Raw genomic sequence first — 25,964 nt, forward strand, 5'->3', positions numbered from 1 at the left:
ATGCAAAGAAAAACAGCAAAGAGTTCTTTACGTATATAAACTCTAGAAGGAAGGGGATGAATCAGATTGGTCCCCTTGATATCGATGGGTCAACTGTTGATGATCCTGCTCAGGTAGCTAACAAACTAAATGAATATTTTGCATCGACATTCACACATGAGGATTTATTTAGCGAGGGGAAAGCCAGAGTTGTATTCAACTCTAGCAGTAAGCTAGAGAATCTTGTAATAACTGAGAGTAAAGAGGAGGAGAAATTGTTGAAGATAAACACAAGAAAGGCACCCGGGGTGGATGGGATCTATCCAGTTATATTAAAGGAGGCAGCAGAGGAAGTAAGCAAACCCTTAGCCATAATTATGAGAGCTTCCTTGGACGTACCCACAGACTGGAGATGTGCAAATCTGACCCCAATTCACAAAGGAGGATCAAAGGCTGACACAAGTAATTATAGACCTGTGAGTTTAACTTCTGTTCCAGGAAAATTAATGGAGGCACTAGTTAAAGAAGCACTGCAGGATCATTTAGACAAGACTTCAGTTATAGGTCGGACACAGCATGGTTTTGTTAAGGGGAAGTCTTGCCTGACCAATTTGATTGGATACTATGATGCAGTCACAAAGGAACTGGATGCAGGGAATAACTTTGATATTATATACTTGGATCTTAGAAAGGCTTTTGATACTGTTGCACATGGAAGACTGCTGCACAAATTGGAGCAGTGTGACATTGGAGGCAAATTGCTGCTGTGGATAAAGGGGTGGCTGAGGGCGAGAAGACAGAGAGTGGTAATCAATGGATGCTGCTCGTCGTGGACTAATGTTATTAGTGGAGTCCCTCAGGGCTCAGTGTTGGGTCCATTATTGTTTTCTGTATTTATAAATGATATTGATGATGGTATATCAAGTTTAATGTCGAAGTTTGCAGACGATACAAAGGTAGGCAGGGTTGTCAAGGACACTACTGACACTATGCTGCTGCAACAGGATCTGGAAAGGTTGAGCAGATGGGCTGAGAGGTGGCAAATGAAGTTTAACATTGACAAATGTAAAGTACTACACATGGGAAACAGCAACCCCAGAGCAACGTATCAACTCTGTGGTACTACACTGACAGTGGTAGAGAATGGAAGGGACCTGGGGGTGGTTGTGCAGGCAGATATGAAGTTCTCTGAGCAGTGCAGACGGGCGGCAAGAGTAGCTCATTGTGTATTGTCAATGATATATAGGAATTTTTCTAGCAGGGATAAGGAGGTGATTATTCCCTTGTATAAGGCAATGGTCAGGCCACACCTAGAGTACTGTATACAGGTCTGGAGGCCTCATTTCAAGAAGGATGTAGAGCTGCTGGAACGAGTACAGAGAAGGGCAACAAGATTAGTGAATGGAACAAATGGGTGCTCTTACGAAGAAAGGCTTAAGTTTTGCAAATTACAGTGTCTGGAGACTAGGCACCAGCGAGTGATCTGATAGAGGTGTATAAAGCCTTGAATGGTTTGAGCATGCTCAATGCTGATGGGATTCTTCCTCTCGCTCAGAATAATCACCTGAGAGGGCATAAATTCAAATTGAGGAAAGACAGATGTAGGATAGATGTGCGGAAATTTGCCTTTAGCCAGCGGGTGGTTGGTAGGTGGAACAGACTTCCATCCCTTGTCGTGGAAGTTGATAGTCTAAATAAGTTTAAGACTCAGCTGGACAGGTATTTTGAACGAACAGAGGGGTGAAGTGGAAGTGGTTTTTTTTTTTTTTTTGGCTGATGCTGCATAAGCTTGCTTTCTTGCATCAAATTCCTCTGCTAATGCTAAACACACATGACAAACAAAGTTAAATTGAAAAAGGATAGTTTCAGGATAGATGTGCTAAAATTTGCTTTCAACCAGAGTATTGATTGTTGGAACAAACTTGCATATTGTGTTTTTAGTAAAGTAAGTTTGAGCAAATTTAATTCTTTTCCAGACACATTGGTAGTGAATAACCACCAAAGTAACTTAAATTTGAAAATAAAAATATCTATTAGTGGCATCAGTGTGAATTTTAATATTACATCATTATTAGTTTGACTTTCAATCTGTATCCTTAATTCTTTTGTTATAGAAGTTTGCACATAAAAAATAATAATCAGAAAGTTTTTGTTATGCTTTGTGAAGCCATTCCTTCCATATAATCATCAAGCACTCTTAAAGCAAGAATTTAAAATTAGCAGTGTGTGTGTGTAACACCCAATAAAAGACAAGGGATAGCATAACTTTTGGTCAGAAGCAAATGAACCAAAATGCTTGCGGGCATCAGAGATTGTTTACTTCTCTGGTTACTAAGGCAAAGTGCAAAGTGTGTGAATTGTCTGACGGCACTAGGGGTTTCCCCCATCTCTGCAATGTGTATTCTGTTTGTGTAGCACAGAACTCTGGGAAGGCCACAGATTTAAAAAGTGTGTGGAAGGATGTGTAGTATTGTACACCATTGTTCTTCTGGCCATTTAGCCATCGGGCCCCTGTTGGGACCCACTGTTACGACACTTGTCCCCGGGGAAGCAGGTCAAGTACCCAACAATAGATTTTATTTTGTACTCTGGCAGGCCCTGCCACCTAGTTTCTGAAGATTTCAGTGGCAAAAGCCTGTGTGATTGAAAAAAAAAAAAAAAAAGAGAGAGAAAAGGGTTAATGCTAGAATATAAAAGGATGAGAGAGGTTTATGTAAGTACAGTTTAAATTTGGACATTATTACTTGATAAATTGTGTGGAGTGTTGCAAGTTAGATGGAGTCGGGGGGGGGGAGAGAGACTGAAGGCTGGCAGGGAAAGACAGAGGTATGGGGACGATAGCGAAGGCGACCCCAGAAAGTCAGTGAGGCAGGCCCATGCCTCACTAGGGGGAAGAAGGGGGCAGAGACAGGGACCTGTCTCTCTTCTTCCCCCTAGCGAGGCCGGGGAGGAAAGTAAAAGAAAACCACATTGATTGCCAATGTGGCTTGTGGCAGAGAAGCTGCTGGTGTCTCCAATGTCTGGGTTTGGAGTCTTGCGTGGGATCAGAGGCGCCTCCGTAGCCAGGTGGGAAGGAGCAGCAGTGCATAGCACACGCTTCTTGATTAGACCGGGGTTTGAGCCCATAACCACCAAATACAGAGGATGTGGAAAGGTCAGGGAATGACCACCGCATATCCCGGAGCAATATGGCCTTAGTTGCTAATGCTCCTAAAAAAACCAAATAACAATAACAAGCGTGGGATCAGGTCCCGTCCGGGATTTGTGGTCTCTTCCTTGTTTCTTCTATTTCTGGTGACAATCCAATTCGGTGAATTGTATTTCATGGGATGCAGTCCAATCCATGGATTGTACTTGTATGTTGTCACATATTCAGGCTCCAGACGTGTTAATATACTTGGAACAGAGTCCCAACCAGGATTTGCTGTCAAAGGTATGCTAATTTTATTTATTTTTTATTTATTTTATTATTATTATTTATTATTATTTTTTTTTTCATTTTTGTTTCTCTCAGATTTCACTTGCTGACAGGGAAGGTAAAACATATATCTAAAGCAATCAGAGGCAGGTGTTATTTCAAAAAATTAATTAAAAATATATGTTCTAATATAAAAAAATGGATTTTTCACACGTATGTTCCTAATAAATTGAAAATAAAGGTGGCTTCATAAAGTGAGCAATTTTGAATTATTTCATGCCTGCTAATGTTTTACTTTTAATATGATTGGTAAAGGGTCAAGGAAGGATTTGACAATTAGATCTGATCGACAGATATGAGTAGCCCCCCTTTTTTGGTTGATGTTGTATAAGTTTTCCTTCATGCTTCCTTTCATCATTTGCCAATACTAATACCATCAGACTTAAAAATAAAAGAAATTCAGAAATTCCAATATAGTATGTAGCCATAAACATCAACTACTCCAGTGTATTTGCATTTCAGGAAGATGTCACAGTGGTGTCCTGCATTGCCAGAAAAACAGACAATACATTCTGATATTTAATGTGCATCAATTTTATTAACTACATGGTCTTAAAATTTAAGGGCTTTTAAAGAAGAATCAAAAATTAAAAATGTCAAAGATCATCATATTTTATGGTTCTGTGAATTGTGGCGGGGGGGGGGTGGGGTTGACATAGTTAAACGAGTTATGTGTTACATATGATATTAGCTGTAGTGCTGGTCCATGGCACAGGAAATTATGTGTTTTTGTTTTTGAATCATGCAGAAATTTCATATAGTGAATATCTCAAGAATCGTGGGGGTGGGGAAGATGAATAATTTCGTGTTACTATTGCATATTATATATGCAAGCAGAATCAATAGCATTTTATTACTATTTTTCTTCTCTTTAAAATACATCCATTTCAAAATTTTTCATAAATACACCACTCCCCGGTTATACTCTGGGTTTTGGAGCAAGCTGTGACCCGCGTTATTGGCATTAGCATTAGTTGAGGCATACGATGCACCAAAGCAAGTCAAGCTTATGCAGCATCAGCCCAAAAAAAAAAAATCTTCCCATTTCACCCCTCAATTCATTCCAAATGCCTGTCCAGCTCAGCCTTAAATTTATTTAGGCTATCAACTTCCACAACAAAAGATGGAAGTCTGTTCCACCAATCAACTACCCACTAGATAAAGGCGAATTTCCGCACATCTATTCTACAACTGTCATTCCTCAATTTGAATCTGTTCCCCCTCAGGTTCTTAATCTAAGGAAGAATCCCATTTTTCATAAATACACCACTCCCCGGTTATATCCTGGGTTTCATAAGACAACCATGTATAACTGATGTCTACAATTTTTCTCAAATTCATTGATTCTCTAAAAATCTAAGAATCCTTTCAATGTTACACTGTTGAACATGATAAACATAGCTTTGTTCAGTAATTTTTAACAACTAAAAAAAAAAAAATAGTAAAATAAAAAAACATGAAATTGAAGTGAATGCCAGAGTAGCCTCATTTGACACAAATTTGTTATTTACGGCATATACAGTGCTGTAGTTACGTCATGCATGACCATGAATGCACACAGGTTACTGGGAAAGAGACTGATAAAACAATTAGTGTTTAATACTGACAAAAGAACAAACAAAATTTTCAAAAATCCTTTATTTTCACAAACAACATGGTGCGATAAGCCAGCATAAAAAAAATTCAAGCTATTTATTTTATCACTTCTTTAAAAAGTCTAATTTTTTTTATTGATTTTTATGAGAAAATAGTTTTTTTAAGATCATATTTTTAACAACATTAATTGCAAAACCTTTTCTTCCTCTATTTCCTGCTGTGCCTCTAACTACCAAATCAAAGACTATAAGCCCTGTAGTGCTTCCTGATCTGTGAGAACGTCGACAGGCCCCTCCTCTAGTTCATTTCCACATCACTTCCTTCTGTCCTTCTCTCATTGGTGACACTTTAAACAATGCTTTCATCTGTTATTAAGTGACACAATAATTCTTCTTTGTCAATAGTAACCCACTGATTGATCATATTATTGTTTTGCTCTTTATTGGTTACAGTTTGATTCTTTCCATTGGCTATTCTCAGAAATCACTTTTTCTTCAACAATTTTGAATTGAATCTTTCTAAATACTCTCCCTACCAAGACCAATTTTGTACACTACTTCCTTAAAAATTAATGGCTTTAGAAATTTGGGAACATCATGATCTGAAGACAGAAAAAATAAAAGTAGTTCGCATCTGTAGTTTACCTTAAAATTATAAATGATTCCTTGATCAAGGGGCTAAATTAATGCTGTCATTTTTTGGTAAATACATAGCCCTAATCTTTTCATCTTTGGATATGAGACTGTCAGCAGGTGGGCATTTTTTTCCCAAGTGTCATTGCACGGAAGGTGCAAATGTTTCGTGGAACCAGGTCAAAAATAAATCTGCAGTCATCCATGCTTTTGAGCTGCTCACATATTCAATATGAAGATGTTTTTAGTTGATGGATTTAAATCAGCACAGATTCTTAATTTTTCCATTTACCACAAGTAGCAGTTTATGGGTTCCTGTTCCATTCAAGCAAAACAATAGGGTGACATGGTCCTTACTTAACTTCAAACGTGTTTTGTTCAGAATGATTTCAAGTCCAAAGATTTCATTGGTAACATCCTTAAAATAGTGAGGACTGCTTACACTTGTATAGTTACTCCTTACAGGCCCTCAAGGTAGCACAATTGGTAGGATCACTGTCCTCCCCACACCGGGTGGAAAAGATCCGAATTCGAGTCCCATCAACGACAGGAAGAATTTTTATGGACCTTTTTCACAACATGGCTGAGTTAGTCTGTCTCAGGCAAGGGTAGCATGATTTTTTCTGCTGGAAACTCGAGTTTTTCGTCCAGCAAACAGAAAATCGACCTTAGAACACATGTAATTTACAGACAGCACACACAGAGCAATATGGCCTTAATTGACGATGCTCCAAAAACCATTGACAACAACAACAGCTCCTCACAGTAACCTTCACATATAAATTTTAAGTAACTAAGAATTTGTTTTGCATTACCAGCATCCGATGATTTTCTCCACTCTCCAATGTCGAAGTTTGCGGATGATACAGAAGGTTGGCAGGGTTGTTAATAACAGTAATGACAGTGTGCTGCTGCAACAGGATCTGGAAAAATAGGGTAGATGGGCGGAGAAGTGGTAACTGAAGTTTAACATTGACAAATGCAAAGTACTGCATATGGGTAGCAGTAACCCCAGAGAAATGTACCAACTGGGTGGCCTCTCAGGGTAGTGGAGAAAGAAAGAGACCTGGGGTAATTGTGCAGTTAGATATGAACTTTTCTGAGCAGTGCAGACAGGCGGCCAGAGTAGGTCATGGGGTCTTGTCAATGATATACAGGAATTTTGCAATAGTCAGGCCACACCTTGAGTACTTCGTACAGGTCTGGAGGTCTCATTTTTGGAAGGATGTAGAGTTGCTAAAAAGAGTACAGAAAAGGGCAACAAGGCTGGTGAATGGAACAAAGGGGTGCTCTTATGAAGAAAGACTTAAGTTCTGCAAATTGCAGGTCCTGGAGACTAGGCACCTGTGAGGTGTATATGAGGCGATTCAGGTGTATAAGGCCTTGAATGGATTGAGCAAGTTCAGTGCTGATGGGATTCCTCCTCTTGCTCAGATTACAGACCAGAGGGGGGCATAGATTCAAACCGAGGAAAGGCAGTTGTAGAATAGATGTGCGTAAATTTGCCTTTAGCCAGCGGGTAGTTGATTGCTGGAACAAACTTTCATCTGTTGTTTTGGAAGTTGATAGCTTATTATAAATTATGATAGCTTAATGATAGCCTAGAATAAATTCAAGGCAGAACTTGACAAACATTTGGAATGAATGGATCAGTGAAATGGGAAGGGGTTTTTTTTGGCTGATGCTGTATAAGCTTACTTTCTTGCATTGTGTGCCTCTACTAATGCTAATGCTAAAGTCTGCTTTCTTGCATCATATGCCTCTATTAATGTTAATGCTAAAAGTTTCCAAGAATAGATGTTTCTATAAATACGGCATTGGAAGGGTATACATGTTTATTAGTATCCTGTTTTGCGGAGGTGTAAGCATGGCTCCATATGTTTAGTTGACACCAAGAAAAAAAAGTAGCTGTTGCTCTGTCCCAGGAAGGGCTTTCTACGCATGCTGTCGCTGATAAAATAGGCTGCCACTAGTCAACAGTATCCGGTGCTGAAATTAAAGTGTGAAACCGGCGATGTGAAGAGAAGACCTGAATTGGGCCAGAAGAGAGTGACTATGCCTTCCCATGATCAATATTTGAAACAGCTATGCCTTCATAATCACCATGCTAGTGCTCCTGATCTAAAACTGGACTTTGAGATGGCCTCTGGTGTTGAAACAAGTGCATGAACTCTCCAAAGACTGCTTTCAGAATGTGGTCTGCATGTCTATCGGCCCAAGAAGAAGCCTTTGTTGACCCAACAAATGAGGAAGAAGCGACTTGCTTGGGCTAAAACGCATGTTTCCTGGACAAAAGGGCAAAAGAGCATACCATCCCGACTGCATAACACTGACTGTAAAGTTCTTCTCCTGTCAGATGGTCTGGGGATGCATAACAAGCAAAGGGGTGGGGTGAATCAAATTTATTAACGGAAAGATGAATGAAGAAACCTACACTGCTATCTTGGAGGAGTGCCTGAAACCCATTATTAGGGATCACCACACAGACATCCAAAACTACATTTTTCAACAGGACTCAGCACCTTACCACACAGCAAAATTGGTAAGTTTTATGCTATTTAGATTTAATGATGAGTTTGTCTCATTGTCTCACAAGTCTTAAAACATACTTACAGCAATGTTTTTCCTCATTTTTCTCCCTTAAGGTGCAGTCATACCTCAGAAATTCTGGCATTGCAGTGTTGGACTGGCCCGAGAACAGTTCAGATTTGAACCTTATTGAAAATTGCTAGTACATAATGTCATCTAAAATTTCTCAGAAGAAGCCAACAAGTAAGATTCAGCTGCAGGAGAGCATTGCAAGGGTGTGGTACCATGAAAGTGGGCGACTGTATATCCAGAAGTTGCAGGAGAGCATTGCAAGGGTGTGGTACCACGAAATTGGGCAACTGTATATCCAGAAGTTGATTAACTCTATGCCAGATCGTTGCAAGGCTGTAATTGCAGCTCGAGGAGGAACAACAAAACATTAAGAACTTATTTTGCTGATTTACAGTACAGTCAGTCCTCGTATAGCACGATAGTTGCGTTCCTAGAAACCCTCGTGCAAGGCAAAATCGTGCAATATAAACAGGCCCTATGGGAAAAATGGGGTTAGGTGCCGACCACCCAAGATTGAACACACATTTCTAACCAAATCATTACCAAACACAATAAATAATCGTAATAAAATACTTATGCATTTTATTACGACTATTACGTAATAAAATATTGCTAATGCTTTTACTTCTATCGTAAGCAAACTTGCTTTTTGTTTGATTTTCTATCCAAACAGATGACAGGCGTTCCATCTCTTCCAAATCTTTGTGTCTTAATCTAATGGATTTTAATTACACTTCGAGTTGTTCCTGCTATGAAAGTTGTTTTTATTTTCCCTGCATTCTTTCTAATTCTCGGCGTTGCCTCATTTAGGTCTGTAGCACGTGCAATATCACATGGTCTTTCATTTTGCTCAAAGCGTTTCACAATTTCATATGTTTTCTCTATCGACAGAGGCGGACTGGCCATAAGCCTTACCGGGGAAACCCCGGTGGGCCGGAGGCCGGTGTGATTTTGGCCATAAACCATAGTATGAGGCCACTATAAATTTTCCCGGGTAAGAATTTTTCATCCAGTCTGCCTCTGTTTATTGATATTGCTTTTCTTTTGCTCTCTGAATCTGCAGTGTCTTCACCAGGACGCTTCCTTTTCACACCTTTTAAGTATTTTACTCATTTTTAGGGAATAAAGCACAATTACAAAACGAGGAGGCACACTTGATACACATGAACAAAGCTGCACGCGTGTAGCAACTGAATAAACAACACCGTAAAGGCAGAGATACACTATTAACACCTCACATTTTGCTAAAGCACATTTCTAGGGGTTACCTACCATAAAACAATAAAAATTTCCAGTTGCGTTTCTGCTAGTGGAATCTGTTATAAACTGGTAGTAAACTCGATCTAATTGCATTTGCGATTATACCGATAGCTGGAATTGTGTTGGTTTTTACGTTATTATGGTGAAATGTGTTTCCCCTTCACTGATATAAAAAACATAAATACATTTTCAGAATCTTCTCTTCATTCCTATCGTGTTGCGTTCGGTTGGGGTGATTCTGCGTTCGACTGCCATTTCTTGTAAACACAAAGGCGAATCGTGCATAAGCAAATTCGGTTCATGTTATATAAGATATCGTTCCCCTATTTATAAATCGTGTATGATCGAATTCGTGTAATGTAAACACGTGTTATACGAGGACTGACTGTATATAATACTATTATGTTAACTTATCATTTCAGTTTGTACACATAAATGCAATAAAATGTATGTTTAGTTGTCGTGATGGCCATTGCATGATTTCTCATATTTCCATTAATTATGCATTTTATCCTTTGGGAAGATATTTATGGCTATCAGGTATATCAGATGGAGTCTTTTTATTGGATTTCATTCACAGAGATACATATCCCATTTAACAAATGCATTTTGAACATTTCTGCAACCCACAATGCAGCGCAAAACACATTGTTTTCAAAATTCACAAGTGATGCCGTTTTTTTTTTGTCTCTCACTGGAGCTTAAATAAATTCAAGGAGGAACTGGACAAAATTTTAGAGGGAATGGATGTGTGAAATGGAGTTCTTTTTTTTTTTTTTTTTTGTTTGGCTGATGCTACATAAGTTTGCAACTACTACTAGTAATTGTTATTTCCCTAATACTGTGATGTTTCTGTCAATGCCAAAGCCATCCATCAGTGGTAGAGAATTCGACATCAAGTTTTTAAGTCTTGAAAAAATTTCTCCGCATGCATCTTCAGGATGAGACCTGACAGTGGATACACTAAACTGCATTTCTGAATGAAACACGTGTATAAACAATCATCCACTGTGTCGTTTTTGCAGTGTCTTGATTTTTTTCCTTTGGAGTCCTGGGGATTTAGCGGCAAATGATGCTTATACAGCATCATAACCAAATAAAAAAAAAAAAAAAAAACACCTATTTCACCTATTCACTCCTTTCAATAGTTTGTCTAGCTCTTCCTTGAATTTATTTAAACTGTCAACTTATGCAACAACAGATGGAAGCTTGTTCCAGCAATCAACTACCCACTGGCTAAAGGCAAACTTCCACAAATCTGTTCTGCAACTGCCCTTCATCAATTTGAATTTGAGCTCCCTCGTGTTTGTAGTCTTAGCAAGAGGAAGAATCCCATCAGCATTAAGCTTGCTCAATCCATTCAAAGCCTAAAACACCTCAATCAGATCACCTCGCAGGTGCTGCAATTTGCAGAACTGAAGCCATCCGTGGTAAGAATTCCTTTGTTCCCCTCACCAATCTTGTTGGCCTTCTCTGTACTTGTTCCAGCAGCTCTACATCCTTTCTAAAATAAGGCCTCCAGACCTGTATGCAGTATTTAAGATGTGGCCTGACACTGCCTTATACAATGGGATAATCATCTCCTTATCCCAGCTAGCAAAATTCCTGTATTCCTGACAAAACCCCATGAGCTGACCTGGCAGCCTGTCTGCATTGCTCAGAGAACTTCATAGCCGACTGCACAATTCTCTCATTCCAGGTATTTTTTCATTCTCGATATGAAAAGCCTAGTAGCTTCTATGATTAATTCCTTGAATGCTTCCCATTTAGAATTTGCTGATGGTAACATCATCAGTTGGTCCCACTGTATATAATTTAAAAACTGTCTGTCTGTTCATCTGTTGTCCAACTTATCTAAGGAGGAACACTGTCTTCCTTGAGACAAAATTGACTGTTTTGAGACAAAACAGTCAGCTTTTCCTTGATGGTGTATATCTCATAAATTTAATTCTAATTTATTATGAACAGTAGTTATATACGTCTGTAAAAATTCACTCATACACACTGAACAGTCACAAAAAAAAAAAACAAAAAAAAAAAAAACAACCAATACAGATAAGTTCTGAAACTATGGATCATCTTTTTTCGTTTATGGTGACATCCATACACAAGCAATAGATACTCTGTATTAACTGCAGTAACTAAAACAGAATAGTGGTTATTGACCTTGAAGATTAGCAAAACTGCCGCTCGAAGAGAGAGTAAAGTAGGAGAGGATATCATTGCATGAAAAATGCTCGAAACAAGCAGGAATTGCTTTGTTTGATAAATTTTTTTTTTTTTTTTTTGCTGCTTAACCCTGCGGGAGGGTAAAGTTTCTGGGATTCCCAAGAAACCCAACTTTTTCCCTCCCTCACCAAGGCTTTTGGGTGGGGAACCTGCCTGCAGTGAAAGGTTAATATTTTTCACAGAATTTTTTCAATGGCAGAGACAGAACGACCCATGGTATATCCGGATAAACTATGGCTTTATAACTGGGGAGTGGTGTATTAGCTTTGTTTGTTGTGTGGAGTAATGCCAAAGTTTCATGTTCCTATTTTATGTTACAAATATTGTTTATAAAATTTTAACCATAATCAATAAACTTTTTTTCATTAAAACTAATGAGTAGAGGCCAAAAATACATTTACAAAACTGATTTATTTTTTAAAGAAATAAAATTAACAAGTATTGCAATCTTGTGATAAAAGGGTAAGAATTATTATATTATAGGCATGATTCAAAAAAATTGTAGACTACAAATATTAGTCTCCGGCTTGTCAGGTTAGGCAATACTATTTTTACAAAACGGTGCTATAAAAGGGGGTGATATTACTGCCAGATTAATGATTTTAGAAACTTTTTTTAAATAAATAAATGAATAAATCTACAGTCATTGTCAATCCACCGCAGGATGGAGGCCTCTTCAACAAGTCATGTTGAGGGAATGGACTTCATTCTGCCACACTGGACAAGTCCAGGTTGGTAGATCGACCATATTTAGCAGTCAGGAGTGTTTGAACCCGTTACAGTTTTATAAACAAATTGCTTCAACTTATAGTATCTGATATAGTAATAGTAATAAAAGCATGTGATGCAATAAAGCAAGCATGAGCTTATGTAGCATCAGCCAAAAAAAAAAAAAAAAAAAAATTCACACCATTCCCTCTAAAACTTTGTCCAGTTTCTCCGCAACGACAGATGGAAGTTGGTTCCAGCAATTAACCACCTTCTGGCTAAAGGCAAATTTCCACACTTCTATTCTATAGTTGTCTTTCCCCAATTTGAATTTATGTCCCCTATGGTTCGTAATCTGAGCAAGCGGAAGAATTCCATCGGATTCTTCCCATTCAAGGCCTTATACACCTCAATCAGATCACCTTGCAAGTGCCTAGTCTCCAGCCACTGCAATTTGCAGAACTTAAGCCTCTCTTGGTAAGATGATCCCTTCGTTCCCTCACCAATCTTGTTGTCCTTCTCTGTACACGCTCAAACAAATCTACATCCTTCCTAAAATAAGGCCTCCAGACCTGTACGCAGTACTGAAGGTGTGGCCTGACCATTGCCTTATACAAAGGGAAAATCACCTCCTTTTCTCTTCTAGCAAAATTCCTGTATATCATTGGCAAAACCCCATGATCTGCTCTGGCAGCCTGTCTGCATTGCTCAGAAAACTTCATATCTGACTGCACAGTTACTCCCAGGTCTTTTTCATTTTCTACTCCCTAAGTGTAGTACCACACAGTTGGTACATTCCTCTGGGGTTACTTCTATCCATATGCAGTACAGTTAGTTCTCGACTTTACGAGTTAATTCGTTCCTAGCACGCGCTCGTAAAGCGGGAATTTATTTCCCATAGACATAGGGTTAAAAATAGGGGTTACATTCTCAACAATGAAATTAGTTAGCTAATTAGTTTGTTTAAACAATTGATTTATCGAAAGAAATGAAAACGTAGCCAGTAAAATCAAGCAAATTATAATAATAGAAAAATTATTTACGACTTACAAATGTTAAAGAATGTTTATTCTTCATCATCAACGACCAAATGCACACTCGTTGATCACTCATTATTGGCTCGGCACTCGTTGGTTTGTTGCACAAGGAGGAGTCTTCTTCAGAACTGTTTCAAGAGTCGTTTGTTCCCAAGATAATCTTATTTAATTATAAATTTCACAATTGCATGCATAGGTGGTAGATAACTTTCATCAACCGGTGAAATACCACCAGTTTGCTTATTGGAGGCTTGAAGTTGTGAAACCCATGTTTAGTCTCTAGGGCAAAGTTTCCGGCATCTCCCTCCCCCCATATTTCTCCTTCAACCCATGCACGGTACTGAGTACTATAGGTTTTGATGCCTTTCGTGTTTAGGGTTTTCATAAAAAAAAAAATAATAAAAAAATAAGCATTTTTTAACGGCACACACAAATTGCAACTAACATGATTCGTGCAGAGTAACAAGTATATGAAGCTTAAAAAAAGGAATGAAGAGAAGATTCTGAAATTTATTTGTTTTATACAATTGAAGATTTCAGTAAAGGGGAAACACATTTCACCACAAAACGTAAAAAACCACACAATTCCAGCTATTGGTATTTTTGCAAATGCAAGATCGAGTTTACTACCCATTTATAATTGCTTGCAGTAAACAGAAAAGCCCAATAAACCAAAGAGTGCAAATTGTTTTTGTTTTATGGTCGTGACCACAAGAAATGTGCTTTAGAAAAAGATCACAAAGCAGTTCAAAATTTATTCTTATAACAGAACATATGATAATGAAAGTGTAGTGCATTTTAATGATTTGAATTGGTACCTAATACAATTTACAAACCACGCTCATGACCATTTATATGGCCTTAAGGTCACGCTCGTGACCTTAAAAATGACATTTAAGAGAGATAAATAACTTAGTTATACACCGAAAATTTCAACTTCTGAGATCTTAAAACGAATTACCAAAAAACAGTGTTATTGGGTTCACATTACAATATTTTAATGATACAATGGTATCTCTGGAACTGATTAATATTGTAAAGTGGGGTACACTGTAGTGTATACTACGCACATGGTTTGAAATATGCCCTCATTTATGAATGTTTAACATTCATTTTTTGCAATTAATGTTTATATTTTCGATTTTGTTGATACTTGATGCTTATGGGGGAAAAACTTGTATACCTTGGAACTTGTAAATCGAGAACTGCCTACTTTGCATTTGTCAATGTTAAACTTCAGTTGCCACTTCTCAGCCCATATGTGATTTCTTGCATCATTCCAAGTAAAAATATTATATCAGCATGGGTTTGATTCTAAACAGTAGTGGAGTTATTGTTGTTTAGAAAATGGCTGTGGAGTTTTGTTGATAAGAAATAATAAAAAACTAATTTTTTAAAAAATAACTAACAATATGCAGATGCATATATAGCAAAATGTTTATTCGTGTTAAGTATGTTTTGCTTATATTTTTTTTATTATTTTATTTTTTACCATTTAAACTCCTTAGCCAATTTTTTTTTTAAATTCAAACATCCATGGCTCTGCTACAGGTTACAGTTATAATGGTTTCACCACTTGTTACTCATTTAGAGAGGTCTGGATTCTAGCTGAAATAGATTGGTGGATTTTCTAAAGACATAGAACTCTTCAGTTGGGGCTGTAGGTACTCAGTCAGGGATTTTTTCCAGTGAGTTATTACAGATTTTTGGTAGTATAAGTACTACATATAAGTTGCCCCATGAACACACTTAAAACAGACATAATGCACAATGGCACAATATGAAGTTACTGACTTGCCTAAAATAGAACATTCTGAACTTGTGCACATTCTTCATGACTCACCATGTTTATATCTATGTGTGTGTGTATTTTTTAATATTTAAGTAATATATTTTATTATTTCTTTAATTAAAACATTTTTAAATTTTTGGATTTTTCATTAAAAAATGAAACAAAACAAAAAAAAAATCCAGAAATAAAGGAAGTTGGCCACCTGCCGGTTCCTGCATTCTGGCATCACTCTTTCTGCACTTCATTTCTTCTAACTTGTTTGTATTAGTTACTTTTGGCCATTTTGTGTTATTCATGAAAAAAACTGATGACATGACAGCATGTTGGCCAAAGTAGACACGGTAAACACTTTAGAAGTACTGTTCTGTAATTAAAATTGAAATTTATAAACATTTTTGTAGAGTTGAGGGGGGGGGGGGGATTATTTTTCAAATATTTTGAATAAATTTTTAAATTTACAGATTTAAATAATTATAGATCAAGCCTATTGGGAGAAAACTTTATTCAGTGCTAGAAATGTTATTTTATCTTAAAAAGTTTCATTTAATGGATGATTTTCATTAAATGAAATTAAAATTATTTTAATATTTGTCGGGACGGATCTCACACAGAAGTGTTATTTTTGTCCTACAAGATTTCCTTTAATTAATCATTTTCATAAAATCTTCATTACAATTACTTGACTATTTTTGGAACCACAAAGTAGATGTCAGAAAAGATCTTGTATAGAATTTTTTTTTTCAAAAAACAGCTTTTGAGCAGTACGATTTCAATTTTGTTTTTATCTTTTACTAGGTCAAGCAACAGGCAACCCAATGCAGTATGTACCAGAATCACTGTCACCATCTGTTGAAACATACAAAGTTAAAGAATATTATGAACATAATGAATGGACCTTCTTAGACATTATGATAGATATGGACAAGTTCAGACTTCCACAGCCATCTAGTAAAAAATCCCAAAGTTCTAAAAGTTGAAGTTTGTATATTTATCTGAAAAGAGTATCTTTCATTTTATTTAAGAAGTATGTAGTGAGCACATTTTGAAGTACAGAATTAAATGTAGGTAACAAAAAAAATTATATGTACAGCAATATTAGTATAAATAAACTTTAAATTTATAGATAATTACATTTTATTTACTTCATAATTAATGTAACTTTTACTCCTCAAAAAATTTATACTTTTGAACAAGTTATAACTTGAAATATACAAATTGCACGTGTCGTTCACATAGTCATTCACATGTAGTTCACAATTCACATAGTCATCCTCAGAATTATATACAGTGTTATATAAATTAATTCATTTTCAGTTTGTACTAGTTAGAGAGGTACTGAGCCTGTTAGGACAATAAGCTGTGCATATTTTCAGTATCACAAAATAAAAATTAAAAAAATTAATAAAAAAAATCATCTAAGTCTCTCAGATCTATACTTAGAGTTAATAGTTAACTGTATTTTCAGTACTATAAGATATCACACATAAAGTCATTTGTATATGTGATATCTTATAGAGGGTGCTGACTCTCTTTAAAAATTACTGCTGTGAATTACAGGCTCCAAAAAAGTGATGTGTTTGCTTTTTTATTTACCTAATTGTTATTTTATATTGTACTTTATACGTAGTCTTATAGTTATAGTTACGCTGGTTATTTTTAATTTAGATAGAGTTTTTGTAGATTACTACTTAATATATGTAAAACCGTTATTTCATTCGAATCTTGCAGCCATTTTTTTTGTATAGAGTAGTAGGGAATTCAAATTTTTAATTGTGGTAACTAGGTAGCTCTAACATATAATTATATAGCATAATACACATCACTGCACTTAGGATTCTATTAGATAGTGTAGTATTGACAATTAATTAATTAAATTTATTAATCTTATTAATTTAAAATATCATGCCCCAGACTAGAGCAGCAAAGCAATGGGCACAAAGTGGCAGGAGTGCTGTGACTCAGGGAAGAACTGAGGGAGCCGATTCTCCAACGCATCACAGCCAAAAAAAATGTGCAACTTGTGAAATGTTTGCCGAACTCTCTGGAACAGAACATGATCTAGCTTAGGAGGATGTCTTTGTGTGTGCCAGGTGCAGAGAGTGTCTAGAAATTAGGCGTTAACTCAGCGTTCTACTGTGAGTCTATGAGAGCTTGAGGTGTAGGGTAGATGCCCTCGAAGAAATTAATGAGGGGCCCGTCAAGCTCTCAGCTGACCAACTCAACACTAGAGGTCACTCCTGGGCATCAGGCAACACAGTAGCAATTTCCAAGGCAGAATGCATTGGTCCCAAAGGAACTAGTTATTGCTGGTGACTATTGTCAGGGAGACTGGGAATATATTGTGTAAAAAGGATAGATGGAACAGGACCAGGGTATGTCTGCCAGGGGCAAAAGTTGATGATGTAAAGCATATATCATCTTTTAAGGGAACAAAAGGTGATATTGTTGTACACACTGGCACCAATGACATTAAGAGTAGGAGATCTACAGATTGACTTAACAAGTACAGGTCAATGTTGCAAAAAAGTCATGAGTCAGGGTTAAATTTGAAAGTGTCTGCAATTCTGCCCAGACACAATAGGAGGGGTACATGATGAGAGCCTTGTCAATCAATTTGCCCTAGAGGGAATGTGCAAGGCTCAAGGGGTAGAATTTTTTTCAGTGTGGTCTGTGCTTGTTAACAGGAGAGACTGCTTCTACAGGGATGGGATACACTTAAATAGCAAGGGTGCAAGAATATTTGCTGATGCTATCGAGGAAGTGTTAGGTGGGTCAGAAAACTGCTAGCTTGGGGGGATTCACAGACTAAAAGGTTAAAAGTAGCCACAGGCAGAGGTGAAGGTGATTCTTGCACAACTTCTATTAGAATAAGTAGTGACCTGGAGCAAGGGGTGCTGGGGGTTTCAGGGACTGATGGCAGTCATCGTGAAACATGTGGGTATATGGGATGTGTCAGGGTAACTACGAATAAGAATAGGTGCATGTATACCAATGCTAGAAGTATAGTAAATAAATTTGATGAATTTTAAGTTGGTCAAGACATCAAAGGCGGATATTGTTGGGATATCAGAGACGTGGTGTCACACTGATATTAGGAATGCAGAATTGGAATTTGGGGAGTACAATATGTACAGAAAGGATAGACAGGGAGGAGGTGTTATGCTGTTAATTAAGAAAAACATAATCAAAAGAAGTGCATCCAGTTGATATAGATGAACAGTGCACTGTTGAGTCAGTTTGGTGTGACATAAGCACTGCGAAAGCAAAAATAAGAGTAGAAGTGTGTTACAGGCCTAATGTCTCAAATGAGCACAATGAACAATTGTACAGAGAAATATAGTGGACTAGTAAATCAGAATGTCTTATAATGGGGGATTTTAACTTCCCAGATAATGACTGGAACTTGTGTGTTGGTCATTCACACACTAGTAAGACTTTTGTGGATTTATTGGATGATTGTTTTCTGCAGCAGCATGTTCGAGAGGCAACCAGAGAGGGTAATACTCTTGATCTGGTTATCAGCAGTAATCATTTGTGTATTAAGAATTTGCAGATAAAGGAACCACTAGGTGACAGTTTTTAAATTCTGTGCAGTGGAATCAACTGATGATGTTACCAACAGTAAATTCTAAGTGGGAAGCATTCAAGGAATTAATCGTGGAAGCTACTAAAAGTTTCATACCTATTAAGAAATATTGTTGAAGGTTTAGGCATAAATGGTTATCAAATGAACTAATGAGACTCTTGACAGAAGAAAAATGCATGGAATGCATATAAATTATCAAGCGACTCAGAAGCCTATGGCAGAAATCAGCCAATCTGTAATCAGGTCACAAAGGAGGTTAGGCAGGCGAAGGCAGATTACGAGAAATCCTTGGCAAAGGATGCTAAGAAAAACAGCAAGGATTTCTTTACTTATATAAACTCTAAAAGGAAGGGAATGAATCTGATTGGTCTACTTGATATCGATGGTTCGACTGTTGATGATCCTGCTCAGATAGCAAACAAACTGAATGAGTATTTTGCATCTACATTCACACATGAGGCATTATTAAGGTTTGAAAATGGCAAAAGGTTATCAAATTGTATCAAATTGTACAAATCTGTCAAACCACATGACCACTCTTGTCGCCGCGCAGCCGCTAGGCTTGTCTAGTGAAAATTCATGCAGTTACATTGAGGAGAGCATAGCGTATGTGTCATTCTTATTTGGCTTAGTTAATATTAATAACTGGACAGTGCTTATACGTTAATTTAATACCCTTTGATTTAAAATGAATACTACAAAAAAGAGTAAAACATATAATTTTCATCAAGAGTGGGAACTAAAATACTTTTTTGTAATGATAAAAGAAAAATGTTGTTTGATTTGCAATGTTTCCGTGGCTATACCCAAAAAAGGAAATTTAGGAAGGCACTTCAATGCGCTCCATAGTAAATACCAGTCGGATTTTTCCCCTAATACTGACCTTAGAAAAAATAAATTAAAAGAACTTAAATCCAGATTATTTGCACAACAAAATTTCTTCGTGACACCTAATTTACAATATAAAGCAGTAACTGTAGCATCGTTTAAAGTGAGTCGTCTTCTTGCAAAAAAGTGTAAATCATTTTCTGATGGTCAATTCATCAAAGATGCATTTTTAGAAATAACAGATTCTCTTTTTGAAAATTTTAAGAACCACTGGAATTAAAAGTACCCTTCAAGATCTGCAATTATCTCGAAATACTGTGATGCAACACATCGAAAAAATTAGTAAAAATGTGAGCGAACAATTGCATGTTCATATTGCTAATTGTGTGTCCTTTTCTTTACACCTGGCTGAATCTACAAACGTCAGTGACACAGCTCAATTTTTCATTTTTATTCATATGGTTTTCAATGATTCTGCCACTAGAGAAAGTTCTTCTCTAGTGGCAGAAACCATACCCAGCAGTTTGCTGGGTATGGTTTCGTTAAAAGAAAGAACTGGAAGTCTTGATATATTTAACGCATTCAAAAATTTTATTGATAAATTAAATTACCACTATTTAAGCTCGTATCAATAATAACAGATGGAGCCAAAGGAATGGAGCCAGGGCATCTTAATGGATTCATCGCATTGTGCCAAAAGGATGATGAATTCCCAGATTTTTTTGAGTTACCACTGTATCATCCACCAAAAAGTGTTAGCCAGCAAAAGATTAAATAATAAAAGTGTTATGGACATCGCTTTCAAAATCGTGAATTCCATCAGAGGACAATCTCTTCAAAGGAGACTTTTCAAAATGCACCTCGATGAAAATGAACCAGATCTGATATTACACACTGATGTGAGGTGGCTGAGTTGGAGTAAGTTTCTACAGATTTTGAAATTTGCTGAATGAAATTAAAAAATTTGTCAATAAAAGTGGAGATGACTATCAGAAGCTGCAAGATATGGTTTCGTTGTGTGATTTGGCGTTTTTGGCTGATTTTACCAGTAAATTAAGTGATCTGAATTTGGAATTACAAGTCAAAAATAAAACTGTGCGTGACATGATTAGTAGTATATAAATACCAATGAATTACAAGGAAAAAATAAAACTGTGCATGACATGATTAGTAGTAAATAAATATAAATATAAATATCAATTTTTTGGAAATGGCTAAGGATCTCAAAGAAAAAAAATTCGATCGTTTTGCAAATATGCAAGATCATTTGCAAAAATATCCTGTTTTTGAATTTAATAGTGAGAAATGAGTTTCTGAAATTGAGAAAGTTGTGGATGATTTTGAAACCAGATTCAGTGATTTTTAAAACAATTGAAGACATTGTTCTTGTCCCTTTAAGGTCGACTAAGATACAAAAAAAATTTCAGAAAAAATTGCTGAGATTTTTCACTTGCAGAAAATATTACTTGAAAATTAAATTATTACATTGCGAAACGATATTTTCCTAAAATCCAGATCATCAGAAAAAGACTTTTGGAAATATGTTTGCCGAGAAAAGTACTGTAAAAAAATGCAGTGAATTTTTAAATTCCTGTTTTGGTTCCACATAAATATCTATGTGAATCGGCCTTTTTGTATTTGAAACAAACAAAAAAAAAAAAAAAAAAGATGAAGAATCGCTCTACCCTTTCAGACTTGCATACAGAAGATTCTTTACGGTTGCCTTATCACAGTATATCCCCGATTTTGAAAGCTTGGCAGATGACATTAAGACACAAACTTCACATAAATTAAAAATTTAAATAAATATGAATTTAAAATAAGAATTCTAAATTGTATTTAATTTTAAAATTTATAAACAAAAATTTTCAATATGTGTTGATTAACCTTTTTAACCATGTGCAATGAACTTCTTGAGATGGTAGATCGCGGCAAATTTTGAAGAAAAAAAGTCGATCGCATCGCAAATTAAGTTGGTCACCTCTGGTTTAAATAATTGGGTGGTGCTAGGATCTTCTACATCCTACAGCATTTGAAACAACTAGTTATGATTCCTGAATGCTTCAGTTGAGTGAAAATACTGTAAAAATTTATTTCTTCACAATGGCACTTTCAAAGGGAGCAAACATTTGATCCCAGCATAGTACAGAAATGCCCCCAGGGCATCTGATAATTCTCCATTTGGAATATATCCCACAGTTTGAACTAAAGACACCTAAAAAGACAATATTAGCTTCCTATGCTGTAGCATAGGCAGTGGGTATAAACTGGGTCAGAATATTCCAACTGTCAAAATGAAATTTCAACTCTTATAATCTATATAGTTACCAATTTCCTGAAACAAAATATCACCCATAATAGAACTTCACTTCCTGTATCATATCCACATATCTATTATCAATAAATTTCAGCTAAATTTGCAGCACAAAATTGTATCTATTTCAATGCCATAATAGCACCCCCTACACATATGAATAGGAAGAAGCAGAAGGGGGGCGGGGGGGGATGTTGGTACTCAGTGTCTCATAGATTGAAAGTAAGGGAGAGTTAGGGGTAATCCCCAGCAATCCTTTCCAGAAAAAGTTTCTAGAATGAAGGAGTTCAATTTTTTTTTTTTTTTTTTTTGCCGTGGTAATAAAGGAAAAGTTCTGATGAGAGGTGTAAAACCTTATTCAGATATGCTAAGCAATAACCAGGTGTGCTAACCATTTCCTGCATCCTGTAATATGTGGCATGCTCATCCATAAGCTACTGGAATTGATAATCTCCCCCCACTACTGACTTGCTCCAAATATTTTTGCTATGTAAAGGAATTACCATTATGCTTAATGTATATATAATTTAGTAAATGTTTGTCCTCATAGAATCAATTTCATGAAGAGCTGCCACCTTATGTGCTTAAATTAATGCTGAAATATTAATGCAATAAAGAGAACTGTGGGATTAGATTACACTGAAAACCAGAGTATAATTTTTGTCAATAAAACAGAGATGCTCATGGATTACATTCTGCAGGAATTTATTCCATGCATTGTATAGTCCTCTCTTGGACTATACAATGCAGAGAAATTTTGGGCAACATTTTCCAGGAAAAAAAAATTGCATCTTAAGGTCCTGCAAATGTTATATGCTTTTACGTTATTTGCAAATACATTATAATTAATATACAATAAATGTAGAAACTTCTGTAGTATATCTTCCAATATTCACTTATATTAATCCTTCAACTTCAGCTTGCCCTTCAAAATAATTTACTGCTATTTGTCATATCTTTCTCCACTACGTTTTTTCAGTTTTGTTTTGTTTACATGAGTTACAAGAGGTTAATTTTTTGGTTCCCGATGAATGTTACATGAGTTAGTGCTTTTTTTTTTTTGCTTTTTTTTTTAATTAGCTAGTGTACAAACATTTTTCATCTATGGGTGATATTCCTACACTAACAACATTTTATAATTTAGCTCTTTGTACCTAGTGCATACTCCCCCCCCACCTCACAAAGCATGGCTTGCTAAATGAAAAAAGTGGGAAATTGTGTGAAAGGTGCCATTATAAATGTTTATGTGGCATTAACTTTAACCATGGAGGGTTAAAGTTATAATGGCATCTTTTGGAAGAGGCAGATGCTGAGTGGCTACAGCAAGAACAGTCCTCCTGAATATTTTCATATAGCATGTTTTACATTGAGCAATATAAATGCCATCAAAATATGTGCAAGCATGTTGTTTTATATTTTTATCTGTATATTAGTTTTCTATAAAAGTGACATGGACTATTTCTTTAGCATTGCAGATTGACAAACACTAACAATTAGGGCACAGCAAATGCAAGGTGCCAGGTCAGCTTAAATTTTTATAATGGCATCTAGTATTTTTTGCAGTATTGCTCTGAAGTTTCACATGAAATATTTTGAAATTTACACCTTGTCTACTGTATATTCTCAAATGCCTGATAACAATTAACTGCAGGCTGTTATGGACACTAAACTATCAGTAACACTGTTATTGCACAAATCATATTAGCTAAAGGAGTTATGTATGATAAAAAATAACAGCACTACTCATATACAACATTGCAATTGATTTTGTTATGATTTGATGTTTTCTGCTAAATATGTATATGGGTATCATTAATTGAACTTTGAAAAAGCAAGAAACTGCATACAGTATTTTCAAGACCAAGGGTGCACATTCATAAGAGGTTCATAAGACTTGTGAACACATTATCTATCAACAGTGTTGAATTCATAACTTGTAAACTTTGACAGTGTTGCCAAACAGGCTTAGCCACTTGTGTGATGAAAATGTAAGCTATTGGCAGGATTCCTAATTGGTGGACTCTTAAGAACAGAGTGTAGCTGAACAGGCTTAACTACACTTCCATCAGTGTGGTGGAATTGTTTGCATTGGTGATGATCACAATGTCCCATAGTGACATGGACTGCTTATGGGAATAGAGGAGAATAAAATCACAGAAATATTAGATTTATTGTGACAGTGAAACATAAAACTTCATGATCAGCAAGGTACAGTTTTCCTTCTGGTATTTGTTATAGAAAGTGTATACTGCTCGTTTTATTTGAAAGTATATTTTTCAAATTTAGTTGCTGCAGGCACAAAAAAGGTTGCAGAACTACCATAGTTATACATCATGGCAATATATATTTTTTAATCAGTCACTGATTGTATGGGTTGGCATTTCTACCTCACCTCCCTAAAAATATATTTCATACATAAAAGTGAGGTCTGAAAAAAAAATTTTCAGACCTTGCTTCAAACAAGGTATGCCACAGGAGAGATACCCTGGTATATAAGAGTTGGGGGAACAGAAAATTGAGGTATTTTATTTCACAAATTTTGAAAGTGCCAGCTGCAGAGAAGACAAAGAACACTCAGCAAATTTTGTATTCTTTCATATGTGCTTTCTGAAATATTTCTACCAGGTTCAATGCAGTGTAGTGTAAAATATGTAACTGTAGTTCCTTTTTACATAGGTAAAAAGTATTTAAGGAAATATGAAGTCTAGTCATTAGAAATGCTGTCATTGAGGTGGAGGCATCTCTTTTTGTGGGGGCATCATCTTGATGCCTCAACAGACAAATTCCTACTTTTACATTAGTTTTGTTTTCTAGTGTCATATTTTATTTAACAAAAACTGCAGAAAATATCAGCTGCAGAGGACACAATGTCTCAACACATGCATTGTTCTTTTGTATATACTTCCAAAAAATTTCTTTCAAATTAGTGTGGTGCAGTGTAAAATATATACAAGTATCTGTTTTTATTTTTATTGAATGTGGATTGTATGATTTATTATGGTAATAAATCAAAATGTAGCAGCATTTGCCAAATATTTTATTCAACAACAGTTAACTTGGAAACAACAATATTAACTAAAATGCTTTGATTATACAATATAACAATAAGAAACACCAAAACTCTGAATACATCATAAAAACACCATGTATTGCACTCTTCAAGAGGAAGACATTTATGGATTATTATATACAACCTTACAATATGATGACACTCATAAGTAAATGAACAGTAACCTTTACTGTTTCATTATATCACATTTAAAAATTATAACCTAGTTTTAGCATAAAAATATTCACATAATTTGCTCATATACTTTACAACTTTTGTTTTACCTGTAAAATTTAACAGAAAATTTCTCTTTTATGGTTTTACTAATAACTTTTATGGTGTTCAAATACTTTGTTTGTGTTGATACAGAAATATATTGAAATGGACCTCAGGAGCTATGGTATGTGGACCATTCTCTTTAATACGATCAACACATGGTATAAAATTTCAGCAGTTATGGTTTTGCCCTTATAAATAGTAAGGATAGTCGTTACTGTATTATTTAATTCAAATAAGATGCCAATTAGTTCATGGCAAGAAAAGTGATATTTCTAACCATATAGATAATGTAAAATGTATTATCATAAGTTGTCAATAAGGTAACAAAAAAAAACAACATTTTTATCAAAAGAAAATGGTAGCTGTTAACAAGCATGATTTCTTGAACAGTGAATTATTCATTCTGGCCTTCTTATAGATTTTTTTTCCTCCCTACCTAACAGTTTCACATGAGTGAACACAATTTATACACATGTGAAAATTTTTTTTTATTTATTTTAAAAAGTTAAATAAATAAAATAAACAACTGAAGTAATTTTAATGACATGCATAAAAAATATATAAAAAGATTCTCTGAATACTAATTGCCAAAATTA

The 25,964-nt window shown here is 35.8% G+C and overlaps 1 protein-coding gene across 1 annotated transcript in view; it reads left to right on the top strand.

The window, feature by feature from the left end:
- Positions 1-16,345, top strand: part of NdufV3 (NADH:ubiquinone oxidoreductase subunit V3) — a 62,417-nt gene extending 46,072 nt beyond the window's left edge. Inside the window, exon 3 of the mRNA XM_090379447.1 lies at positions 16,108-16,345. Coding sequence (XP_090235573.1) covers positions 16,108-16,289 — 182 coding nt within the window. The 3' untranslated portion in view covers positions 16,290-16,345. The remainder of the gene's footprint in view (positions 1-16,107) is intronic.
- Positions 16,346-25,964: the final 9,619 nt, after the last annotated feature.

The sequence above is a fragment of the Mastigoproctus giganteus genome, chromosome 8, assembly GCF_048544385.1.
Source record: "Mastigoproctus giganteus isolate SK-2022 chromosome 8, ASM4854438v1, whole genome shotgun sequence".
Lineage (NCBI taxonomy): Eukaryota > Metazoa > Arthropoda > Arachnida > Uropygi > Thelyphonidae > Mastigoproctus > Mastigoproctus giganteus.